The sequence below is a fragment of the Tachyglossus aculeatus genome, chromosome 1 (assembly GCF_015852505.1).
Source record: "Tachyglossus aculeatus isolate mTacAcu1 chromosome 1, mTacAcu1.pri, whole genome shotgun sequence".
NCBI classification, from domain to species: Eukaryota; Metazoa; Chordata; class Mammalia; order Monotremata; family Tachyglossidae; genus Tachyglossus; species Tachyglossus aculeatus.
This window is the reverse complement of record NC_052066.1, coordinates 124,003,154-124,016,116: the sequence shown is the minus strand read 5'-3', so window position 1 is coordinate 124,016,116 and position 12,963 is coordinate 124,003,154. Positions and strand designations below refer to the sequence as shown.

Genomic DNA, 12,963 nt, shown 5'->3' with positions numbered 1-12,963 from the left:
AATAAATAAATAGAGTAATATGTACAAACATATATACAGGTATATACATATATACAGGTGGATATATACTAGTGGATGTTGAAGGAATACCCTCATTCTCTACTCTTACCAGTGCCCAATAGAGTAAAAAAAAAGGATAAATATAAAATTGTCCTGCATCATTGTAAAACCACATGTTCCTTGGTTCTGCAACTCAATTAAGATTTTGTTAGTAAAGAATTTAGAAATTAGACTTTTTAACCCCATTGAAAAATTTCCAAGAGTATGATTTTCCTAATTTTCACCAGATCCATCTCTAACAGCAGATGGTGGAAAAGCTCTCTTCGAGATTGAACATCATGAATTACTTACTAGTCTGTAGTACAGAGCAAACATACACCCTCATAGAATTATTTGTCCGCCGCTTAAATATTTACTGCCATGCCCCTATTTGAGCATCTGGTACATGCAGATGCCTTCTTATGTACAAGCTGACACATCTCTAATCTTTTGGATGCAGTTCTGTTGGTGACAGAGACCCATTTGCAGGTTCCCTGAATTTTTTAATAGTCTTGCTTGGTTGTGATTTTTAGATACCTCATTGTATTATTGTATTATAATTTCTGCAACAACAGAGGTGAACCTCAGTACCACTTCTCAAAAGCAGTATTTGTTTTTGGACCTGACCTTCTAACTGTGAAATGAGAGAGGTCAAATGCATCCTATTCCTATATTCAGAATCCAAGGTGGAAGAGAATGGTGGAGTGTCAACTAATGATTCCTGTTCCATGTATCAGGAGAGGAGTGGGAAGGGAGTAATAAGGGGAAAGAACAAATTGGAAAAGAATAGTAGTGACAGAGAGAAATACAAAATATGCCACAGGAAGGTGGCGGTGGAAACAATAAGGAAGTCAGAAAATAGGTGTCCTGTGTGCCTGTGTAGTTGGCTATGTGGGGAAGGCGAAGGAACCCGCTTTCTGTTGTGTCTGTGGCAAAAACCGTGCCATGGACTAACCATTGAAAGCTTAGTTCATTTTTACAAAAAAAAGTTTGCCGTGGCTCTTCCCCCTTACCCCACAACCTCTTTTCTCATCTTCCCCCTTCCTTTCCCCCATCGAGTGACTGCCTCCTGGCCACTGGAAAGCCTGGGAGAAACACAACTTCATATCTCGACCCTCTTTTCTCTACCCGGCAACTTCTCAACTCCCTCAAAGCTCCCTGCCCCTCTGTGGGCCTAATGCAGTAGGAAGGGAGAAAAATATTGTGCTCTTTAGTCGTGGGAAAGCTCAGGTTTGATCCCCAGAAGCTGGAGCATGGCATATGTCAGGGCACCAGGTAGGAGGACTTCCCTTGGCATCTGCCCCTTGTTGGGTAGGGGCCGTCTCTATATGTTGCCGACTGGTGCTTCCCAAGCGCTTAGTACAGTGCTCTGCACACAGTAAGCACTCTATAAATACATGTGAATGAATGAATGAATCTGATTTAAATTCTGATTCAAAGATGACCTGCTTTTATGCTGCTAAAAATAGACTAACAAAAGCCATCTTGGTTTCAGAGGAATGTGGTACTGTTCTAAATCACATAAAATATGTTTGTCAGCATTGTGCTTTATGGGTGAAATTTTAATTTGGATGAGGGAGCCAGTAATCAGGAAAGCTCAAGGTTTACATTCATTCTGCACTTGTGCGCACTCTTTCCCTCTCTCTCTCTCTCTCTCTCTCTCTCTCTCTCTCTCTCTCTCTCTCTCTCTTTCTCTTTCTTTCTCTCTTTTTCTGTCTTCCCCCCCACCCCCCACCCCATGTTTGAAGAAAGCATCCCTGTTGGTTCTTTTGTAGTCGAAAAGAATCCACAGTCCTTACTTCACTGGGTACATACAAAGACTGGCCTTTGTTGTGCGATTATGTCCCATTCATTAGAAGCATAACAAATATCCAAAATATAAGCCATATAATTTTCATTCTCTTTCTAGTAATAATAAATCCTAGTGTGAAGGAAACATCTTTTAATCAGCAATCATTCCATTTACCTGAGTGCCTTTTATAGAGGTTTTTGGCTGGTTTATTGTGTTTACAAAAGATCAGTTGATTTGGCACTTAATTGGCAGTTAGTTATGGTGTTTATAATGCCCTAACCACAGGGGTAGATAGGAAGTCATCAATTCAGATAAAGACCCCAAGACCTGGACTCATAATCTATATTTGCAAAGACTGATGCATAGGAAACAGGAACAGATCGGAGGCAACAATGATAAACAATGGGAGCATTTTTAAAATTCAGTTAAAAATTGAAAGCATAAATGATTAAAAATATCACTTAGACCTTGCAAGAGTGGGGTCTACAACCTTAATTTAGTTCTTAAGGTTGAATCTGAGACCTCAGCCACTGACATGAGAGGAAAATATTTTCCCAGTTATATTTCTAATATATTTTGTTATAGAATGAAAAGTAGACTTCTACAATTCAACATAATGTTTGCAAGCAAAAATACTGAACTTTGCTAACTTTTAGAAAAAGTTGTGTAACTTGCAACTTACATTTGAATCTTGTGGGGCCCCTTAGTACAATAAGATTCCTCTTCAGTATGCATTTTATTGATATTTTGAATTTTTATTGATAAATAAATATTTTATTACCTATATCCTTTGTTTTCCTATTGAAAATTATTGTATAAATTAATTATACATAATTTAATTAATGCATGCATTTTTTAAGAGAATACTTAAGAAGTGCTGTATAATTACATTTCATTTTTAAAATGACTAATTCTTAGTGCAGATACTAAAATTACTAACATTGTTCATTTTGGAAAATGAATACCTATTGTAGGAAGGAAAAGCTATTTCATATCCCGGTAGGGTTTATTATATGACTATCATTATATGAAAGGTCAATAATTGACTTAAAGTAAATTTTTTTATTATACCATATTAGGTTTGCTTATCCTTTTTACATATTGAATTTTCAAATTAAAATGTCTTTCAACTATTGGAATTAAAATATATTTTTGAAAAATATTGTCGATACTCTTTGATTTATAAAAAACAAATCTTTTAAAAATTCTATCTCCCATTTCTTCACTACACTTTTCTTTTCACATAGTTCTATGATCTACATTTTGGTTGATATTTATTCAGATTAATTTGCAAGGACATTCATAAACTTTTACAATTCAAATTTTTACTTAAATCAGAAATGTAACTTGCTAACACCAACCTTAATGTACATCATCTTTAATATCTAATAAGCCTATCAACTCTCCTCAACGTCTGTTTTAATTTTTTGATTTAATTGCACTATTAACCCCTTAATAATAATAATACTAATGTTAAGGAAAATTCTAATAAAGCAAATTTTAAAAAGAGTGTAGTAACTAGTCATCTGTGCAATCCTTATAACTAGCCAAGGCCAGCATGCACGTCCTTTATGAACGCCTTCTCAGAAGAAAATACCCAAGAACCCAGAGAGACGCCAATCTAGGTATGTTTTTGAAATCAGGTTATATATAATCCCTTAGAATTTGTTATTAATCTGAAGCATTTTGTTGTAAATGTTAATAAGTTGTACATCAGTTTAATGTGCTCCCATCTTCATAGCATGTAGATTTTGCTACCCTATTAAGTAGGCAGAGATTGGTTTTTATTAATGAATATCAAGCACTATAGGGAAGGACTTCCTGAATTTTTTGAAACGAAAAATTAAATATTATACAATGAATTGGTAAATGTGAAAAGGAACCCTATAGCCTAGGGATCGTCTGTGCCTCTCCTAGAGTCCGATGTATGATGCTGTATTTTCCAAGCGCTTAGTACAGTGCTCTGCACACAGTAAGCGCTCAGTAAATACGATTGAATGCTGGCTTGTTTATCCACTTATCTGGATCCCAAGGTTATCCAGTCTGTTTTTGGTTCAGAATACAGTTGTTTTTGTGGGACTGCAATGCGCAACCGAAGAAGCCAAGCTAGAAGAATGGGTTCTGAGGAATAGAGAAGCAGGGTCAGGTCGGTAAGCAACAGGAGAGGAGGTTGAGCCCAGCCTGGAAGCTGGAGAGGAGGATGAGCAGGGCAAATCTCTCCTCAGACTCTCTGATTATAGACTGTTTGGTTCCCAATCTAGCTGGGAATGCGTGGTTGTACTGAATTTCCTTTTCCTAGCCCGCTTTGTATCCTAAACTGCATTCAGGGGTAGGGAATCTGCTACCCTGCTGGGGCCGGATAACCTTTTACAACCCATTTATTTGCTATTTGGGGATTACTTTATTACCTATCATAGACAAGCCTGTCAATAAGAAACTGGATCAAAGTCAAACTCCAGTGTTCTGCATTGGCAGAGAGCACTGCAGAAGACCCACTAAAGTAGCTATGGTTTTGCTGTCCATTTTCATCTTTTAATTATGTTGTCCCTATTAATAAAATCACATTAGATGATAATAGCATAAATATGTAAACTAACATAAAAATGTGCTTGTGCAAATGATGTGGTTAAAGGATCCTTTACAATATTAAGAATTTTATAAGGACAATAAAATGTCATTTTATTGGCATTTTTCTTCAATGAATACCATTATGAAGGTTCGCAGATCCTCCTATTTTGCAAAACTAAAAGCAATAATAGAAATGTGGGAGCTTATTTCTTTTTTTTAAATAGTGTATATTTGTCAGGTCTTTACAGGTATAAGCTTGTGATTTGACGAAGAGAAAGAAAAATCTATTCTCTATAGGTTTGCGTGGTAAAGGTAGCTCAAAGAAAATTAAATTGGGCTAAACTATTTAAAGAAAACACTGAATCTTTTTATCAACGCCTGAAAATTTTTAAGGGAAAGAGTAAAGATTTAGTATTGACTGGGTGAAATACATTTTATTTACTTTAAAAATTTAGGCTATATTTAGAGGTATTTTAAAATGTGCCTTGCTAAGTTGTGCAAGATGCAGTAAAAGTTTTATCCTCTAAAATACTATGCTGTCTTGTTTCATGTAGCTCTCTAAAAGGGTCCCTTTTTGGTCCTGATGTCTTGACTGAAACTCATCCATTGTTCCTGATTGGAAACTTGGCCAGATATTTTAATTCAACTTGGTATAACCAGTCTCCTGCAATCCAGAGCTTTAATTTATCCTGAGAGTGTTTGTTTGACAGACTCCTAGCATAACATATTTCGCTCACAATCTCCCACTTACATCCATTACCTAGTAATAATAATAGTAATTGTGGTATTGGTTAAGCACTTACTATGCTCCAAGCTCTGTTCAAGTGCTGGAGTAGATACAAGGTAATTAGGTTGGATACAGTCCCTGTCCTACATGGAATTCACAGTCTTAATCCCCATTTTACAGATATGGTAACTGAATCACAGAGAGGTGAAGCAGCTTCCCCAAGGTCACACAGCAGACATGTGGTAGGGCCAGGATTAAAAAACACATCCTCTGACTCCCAGGCTTGTGCTCTTTCCACTAGGACACACTGCTTCTCTGTGGAGGTACCTCCTCCGCGGTGGTACTAATAATGATGGTATTTATTAAGCGCCTACTATGTGCCAAGCACTGTTCTAAGCATTGGGGAAGATACAAGATGATCAAGTTGTCCTACGTGGGGCTCACAGTCTTAGTCCCCATTTTACAGATGAGGTAACCGAGGCCCAGAGAAGTTGTGAAGTGCCCAAAGTCACGCAGCTTATCAAGTGGCAGAGCCGGAATTGGAACCCATGGCCTCTGACTCCCAAGCCTGTGCTCTTTCCGCTAAGCCACGATGCTTCTCTGGTCGGCTGGGTTGTTGCCTGAAGATCTTTGCCTTCCATTGCTCTATCCCTAAAGTTATTCCTGGATTAGGAATCGCAAAACAGTTCAAAATTGATGACTAGAACACATATGCAACTTCTCACTTAGTGCAAGGAAGGGAGAGAGATATTGGTATATTCAATTTTTCAATTCAATTCATTCGCATTTATTGAGCGCTTACTGTGTGCAGAGCACTGTACTAAGCGCTTGGGAAGTACAAGTTGGCAACATATAGAGACAGTCCCTACCCAACAGCGGGCTCACAGTCTAGAAGGGGGAGACAGAGAACAAAACAAAACATATTAACAAAACAAAATAAATAGAATGGTCTACGGAATCATTACTTAGTGCACGCACGGGAATTCATTCATTCCATTGTACTTATTGAGCACTTACTGTGTGCAGAGCACTGAACTAAGTGCTTGGGAGAGTATAATATAACAACGAACAGGCACATTCCCTACCCACGTCAAGCTTATGTTCTAGAGGGAATTCAGTTAGGGAGCCAAGGCTAAGATCCAGTAGCTGCCAAAAATAGATGGAGGGATTTTCAAGTGATCCCATTAATCACATGTGGCTCATATTCAGTATTTCAATGTTAATGTATCCCAATATTTTCAGTCCTGAAAGAGCCAGATATGCAGGTTGTAGTGTGTCTTAAATCCCCTTTCTTGGTAGTCTGGTTTATAGTACAAACTGTTTGAAATAGGATTGAGATGTCTATAATATGAAATGCTTAAGTTTCATTTTAAATAAAATCAAAACAGTAAACAGTGTGGCCTAGTAGAGAGAGCAACAGCCTGGGAGTCAGAAAGATGCGGGTTCTAATCCTGGCTCCACTACTTGTCTGCTGTGTGATTTAGGGCATGTCACTTAACTTCTCTGCCTCGGTTACTTCACCTGTAAAATGGGGATTAAGACTGTGAGCCTCATTAAGACAGAGACTATGTCTAACCTGATTAGCTTGTGTCTTTCCCCAGTGCTTAGAACAGTTCTTGATACACAGTAAGTGCTTAACAAATATTATTATTGTTATTGTTACTTCTTCGTATTAGTCTTAATTTCTGTTGGATGAGTAAGATCCATTTGAGTGTAAAGTAGGTGTTTCCATGGCAATATTAAGCCTTCTGGGTCCTGAGGTGTGTCACTGTAGTGTTGATTGAATAAAAGCCTGAAAGGAGCAATTTAAATCCAAAGGGTGTTTACTTAATTAGTTGAATGTGGCCTAAGAATTTTCTCTTGGTTTAAGTTGTTTTACAAGAAGATTATTTTGCCCTACAATTTGCAGACTGTTTGAATTACAATACTACTTTTTTAAAAGTCTGTCTTCACTTTAATTTTCAGAGAAAATAGATGTAGAAGCCCGCCTTGCTGAACTGTGTGAAGAAGTAAAGGTAACTCTCTTTTATTCAGAATATTTGTGAAATTATTTGTATTGTACTTTTCATGTATTTGTCTCATTAAAATGTGATATTTTTGAGGTTCTTCAATATCACAAAGATTTAACTTATTTGCAAGAATTAAAATTAATCTTTTCCCCATTAAGAAAGTGTTATTTCTTTAAATGAGCACTTTTTTCAAAAATAGGTCCAGTTCTCTCACAGCCTAAAGTTACTTTATGTTAGTAAGTTAGACACTTTGAAAGGTGTATTAAGTCTTTGAGACTTTGAGACATGCAGCCCCTGTACAAGCATCTTGCCCTGGGTCCTTGTAGCTTACAGCTTTATTAAAAACCTATAGTTTTGGAGGCATATCTTTGTGACTACATTCCTTGATTTACTTTCTTGCACAAAATGACCATATCAAAAATGTGAAAGCACAGCACAAGCTAACTACCTCTCAGTGGATTTTATTTAAGAAAATAGAGGGAATTCATATACACGAGGATTATCGGCAAACCAGATTGAAGATATTTAATAGCTTGTGGTTTTATTTGAAAGTTCTGATAGGGAATATTCCATTTTACTTGCGCTCTCTACACGACCATTTACCGTGCTGTTGGAAATGTAAAAGGAACTTTGATTCCTTGGCTATATTTAATGCTGAGAGCATTGTTTGTCTATTTAGTGGTACTTGAAAGGCCAGAGTAGGCACAGTTCTTAGGTTAATTTCCTTGCCGTAAATGTAGTATTGTAAACATCTTGTTCTCGTAGGCTGTAGACATAACATATTCACACAGCTTCCCTTATTTCACCCTTTAATTTCCTCTGTGGTGAAAAAGATCGTAAGGAAATAGAAATTAGAGCAGTTAGTATTTCTCTGTATAGTAAGTATAAATTTTATCTAGGTAGCATTTTGGGGATGTGAAAAATCTGTGTGAATAGGTCCGTACACTTAAAATATTAAAAATCCAATATGTAGTGCATCCCTGAATTAGAATAATTTAAAGGTACATAAGTCGTAATTACAGACAAAATAGAAATTGATGTTTTGCCCCTAACAATTTACATGTGTGTCCATAAATAATAAATAAAGGGATAATTGTACATTTTTCAGCTACCGTTTAATGGAAATAGTCCATTAAGTTAAGCTTGTTTTTGATAATGATAATCATAGCAAATTATAGATGAGCCTTGGTCCTGAAACACCAAGACCAAGAACCAATACTGAAGAACTGATTATAGAGACAGTGGTGCCATTTCTACCATCATCTGTTGTGTTCCTACTGGGCAACTAGTTCCTGGAGTGCTTTGAGTAAATAGGTAGTCAGGGGTACAGCCTAATCCAAAGGGCGTGCAAAGTTGGTTTTTGACACATGGGTCCATTTACTGCCAAAATGCAGGACCCATTTGCTGGATACGTGACTGCAGCATCACTTATTTTAATCCTTTTCCTGGTGGGAACGATCAAACTCTTAGCCGTTGGTTCATGCTAGAAAAAGAGGTTTGTGTTACCCACTGGGAAAAGTGGATTTTATTCTTACCAGTATATAATGAGAATCAGCGTGGCTTAGTGGCAAAAGCATGGGCTTGGGAGTCAGAGGTCATGGGTTCTAATGCCGCCTCCGCTACTTGTCAGCTGTGTGACTTTGGGCAAGTCACTTAACTTCTCTGTGCCTCAGTTACCTCATCTGTAAAATGGGGATTAAGACTGTGAGCCCCACATGGGACAAACTGATCACCTTGTAACCTCCCCAGCGCTTAGAGCAATGCTTGGCATATAGTAAGTGCTTTACAAATACCATTATTATTGTTATGGTATTTGTGAAGGGTTTACTGGGGTGGATGCAAGCAAATGAGGTTGGACACAGGCCCTATTTTAGGTGAGGCTTACTGTCCCAATCCCCATTTTAAAGATGAAGTAACTGAGTCACAAAGAAGTGAAGTGACTTGCCAAGGCCATTCAGACAGGTTGCGGAGCCGGGATTAGAACGAATGACCTTCTGACTCCCAGCCTGTGCTCTATCCACTGTGCCATGCTGCTTCTCTGACATCACGTGCCATTTTCCAGTTGACCCGCGGACTCCCTGAATCTTGGAACATTTCTCCAAGGGGATTCCCGTAGTCCCTACTTGCTCCAGAGTCTTTTGCATTCCCCAGCTGGGTCGGTGTGAAATCTGGCCCTGCGACTGTGCTGTGGAACTCAACAGCAGGAACCATGGCAGAGGGACCCTTGGGGCTGAAAATAAAAATGGACAGAAAGGCATCTGGTTCTGAATAATTCATCGCAGCACTTATTGTTTCACTAGAACTAAGTACCAGGCCATTCCAGCTTATTTTCACCACTGGTGCTACATCTATTTTAAAAATTCACTGTATATTTTTTATGCCTCTCTGGTTGCCCGCGTTTAGTTTTCTTCAAAAAACTTCAACATTTTGTCACAGGAAAAAAGGATTACTCTGGTTTTTGCAATGACGGTGGTAAGAAGTTCAGTTTCCAAATGAAAAGTAGTGAAAGGACCAACTTAATATCGAATTTGAGTTTATCTTTGTCCGAACAATTGTTTATTTTAGTGTAGAATCACAGGGGAATTATTTGACCTCTGCATATGTCTGTGCTGTTCAACAGTGCTCACTGTGCAGGAGACTGAAGCTGCCGTCAGCCTCTTCTTAAGGTAATTGCTACAGAGGACATGATTAGTAGCATTGTAACTTTTACATTTGAAAAGAAACTTCTGATCAATGTCCCAGGGTTTATGACTAAAACTGCATCCCTGGGGGGAAAAAAGAACATTTTTTAATGATACACTCTCTTCTTCAATGTATTTTTTTCTTTTCAGAGCTTTTTTTTGTATTTAACAATTCACCTGTAAACTGATTGCCTCTTCACTGGATCCTACTTTTCATAATGGAATAGAAGTTATGCCTTAATGAGAAGTTTAGGTGAATATTGAAATTTTAACATCAGTATTGGAGAGAAAACCCAACAAGGGCATGGTGTAGAGAAATGCTGCATAAAGAACAAAATCTTGAGGTTGTAGGAACATGGGAAGAAAGGGAAGCCATTAATGAAGAAAGTCTCCATCCTTCCTAAAGAATCAACTATATTTTTACAATTCCCCCTATCTAGAGAATACCTTAGTTAAAATCACATTGCAAGATTACATTAGTGTCTCTTTAATCACACTTTATAGAATAACAACTTTAGCATTTGCTGATTATATTGGTGTGCTTTGCATTTTTATAATTTTAAATTTTAAAAAGAATGTCTTGAAAGGTAAAACAGCAGTAAAACGAGTGTACTTGTTCTTATGTCTCGTTAAAATCTTTTTTCTTTTCACTTTCTCCTTTGGAAAGGAGCCCCTACCGTGGTTTTGCATAGGTGTTTGGGTGGACATAAAATGTGGATTTTACATGTAACATCAAGTCTTGAGAAAAAATTATTATATTTCTCTTTCCTCAATTTCAGAAAATGGAGAATCCTGATGAACTGGCAGAACTTATAAATATGAATCTTGCGCAGCTTTGCTCACTTCTTATGGCACTGTGGGGGCAGTTTCTGGAAGTTATTACTTTGCAAGATGAAATAACATCATTATTAGCCCAAGAGCATCATACATTGAGGGTGAGTTGAGTCCATTTTGAGTAGAATGTTTAACTTTCCGTTATTCTTTTCCACTTTTTCTATTTGTGAGTTAATAATACCATAAGATTCTAGAGGAAACGACTGGGGAGTCACTCCCTTTTAAGAGATTGGTGCCCGTGTCGGCTGATGCTGCTCTTCTAATTTCTGAACCCTTGCCCCCAAGCCCCATGCAGTGGTCATGGAGGGGTGCCCTGTAGAGGGGGAGCCATGAGGGAGAAGGGAAAGGAGCGCATTGTAACTTTTCTGTGCCTCAGTTACCACCTCTGTAAAATGGGAATTAAGACTGTAAACCCCATGTGGGACAGGGATTGTGTCCAACCTTTGATTCATCCATTGATTCCGTTGTATTTATTGAGCACTTAACTGTGTGCAAAGCACTGTACTGAGTCCTTGGGAGTACAATATATCAAGAGACAAACAGACATGTTCCTGCCCACAACAAGTTCATAGTCTAGAGGAGGAGACAGACATTAATATAAATAAATTACCGATATATACCCAATTTGCTCGTGTCTACCCCAGCTCTCAGTACAGTGCCTGGAACATATTAAATGCATAACAAACATTATTATTATTATTATTAATAACATGAGCAAGTATTTGAAAATGTATTTTCCAAAAGATTACCTATTGTGAAAAACCAAGTAGCTCCACTCTAATTTGAATTTTATATCAGGTTAGTTGCTATTAGGATAGTTGACAACACTCTTAGGAACACAACATACGGGAAGCAGTGTGCCTCAGTGGAAAGAGCACGGGTTTGGGAGTCAGAGGTCATGGGTTCTAATCCCAGCTGTGTGACTTTGAGCAAGTCATTTAACTTCTCTGTGCCTCAGTTACCTCATCTGTAAAATGGGGATGAAGACTGTGAGCCCCACGTGGGACAACCTGATCACCCCCCCAGCGCTTAGAACAGTGCTTGGCACGTAGTAAGTGCTTAACAAATACCATCATCATCATCAATACATTTATTTTAAGACTTTTCCCCCTCTAGTTCGTAAGCTCCTTGTGGGCAAAGGTTGTGTGTATCTACTCTGTTGTACTCTCCCAAGTGCTTAGTTCAGTGCTGTGCAAACATTAAGTGCTCATTGAATACCATTGAGTGTTTAAGTAAGTTTTTTACCTTTGTGAACTAATCATAATTAGTCATATTTGTTAGTAGCAGAAATAGTTTGTGTGTATTTTCAAGTGTGTATATAGAAAAGAAGGATTTCAAATTAAATCCAAGATCCAAAAACAATTACTTCGTCTTGGACTATGTGTTTTCTATGTTGGAAAGTAAATTAGATCTTGGAGCTAAGTAAGAGGAAGCATAGGAGGGAAAAAATTGAGTGAAAGAGGTGGGATAAGGTAGATAATCAATCAGTCATATTTATTGAGCGCTTACTGTGTGCAGAGCACTGTACTAAGATAAGCAGTGAAGCAATTGATTTTGATTTTGTTTCTCTGAGTTCATTCATTCATTCATTCATTCACAGGCATTATCACATAAGGATAAGAGATGCCAGCTTTTCACTTTGAGCTCCAGGGAAAAAGAGGAGATTTTAGGATGAATGAGGATTAGGAGAGGACATGTTCTGAAGAGTTAATAAATCAGAAAGCCACCTTTTTGGATGTCTTCCACCTTGTTGGAAACTTAGGTCTTGTCAAGAGCCCTAGGATGAACAAGTTGCCTGACTAAATGAAAAAACTGTGGGGGCAGTCGCTATCAGTGTTCCTGTTAATAGGGGTGTATATATCCAATCAATCATATTATTGAACGCACTCTGTATCCAATATTCCCGTTTATGAGAAATCTCGTGATAATGGCTTAGGAAGGAGAAAGACATTTTTTTGTGCATAACGACCTCTGCTGGCAAGCACAAATTTTTTTTTGTTTTACTAATTTGTTGGATAAGAAACTAAAACCAAATTTACTCAGTTGACATATTATCAATGTTCCAGTGCATTTGAGTTGTGCATTTGTCCCTGAAATGAATTTGCATCAGGTTTTTTTTTTTAAAACAAATTCTAGCTTCTCCGAGCAGCGATGGTAGATACGTAGATTTGTGCCTGGATCCATCCAGCAGCATTTTGCCAAAGGAAGGGAATATTTTCAGATCTAATGTTAATGCCATCAGAGAACTATTTTGAAAACAAAAATTGGATTCAAAGCATGCTATCAATTTTTTCTGTATTCTGTTAATTATGG

The 12,963-nt window shown here is 37.7% G+C and overlaps 1 protein-coding gene across 5 annotated transcripts in view; it reads left to right on the top strand.

Moving 5' to 3' along the window:
- Positions 1–12,963, top strand: part of FAM135A (family with sequence similarity 135 member A) — a 100,786-nt gene that overhangs the window by 47,056 nt on the left and 40,767 nt on the right. For 3 of the 5 annotated variants that reach the window (XM_038747561.1, XM_038747459.1, XM_038747578.1), the window contains 3 exons: positions 3,379–3,456; positions 7,092–7,141; positions 10,596–10,751. In XM_038747561.1, coding sequence (XP_038603489.1) covers positions 3,379–3,456; positions 7,092–7,141; positions 10,596–10,751 — 284 coding nt within the window. The remainder of the gene's footprint in view (positions 1–3,378; positions 3,457–7,091; positions 7,142–10,595; positions 10,752–12,963) is intronic. The other 2 variants (XM_038747570.1, XM_038747544.1) reach the window with 1 other exon arrangement.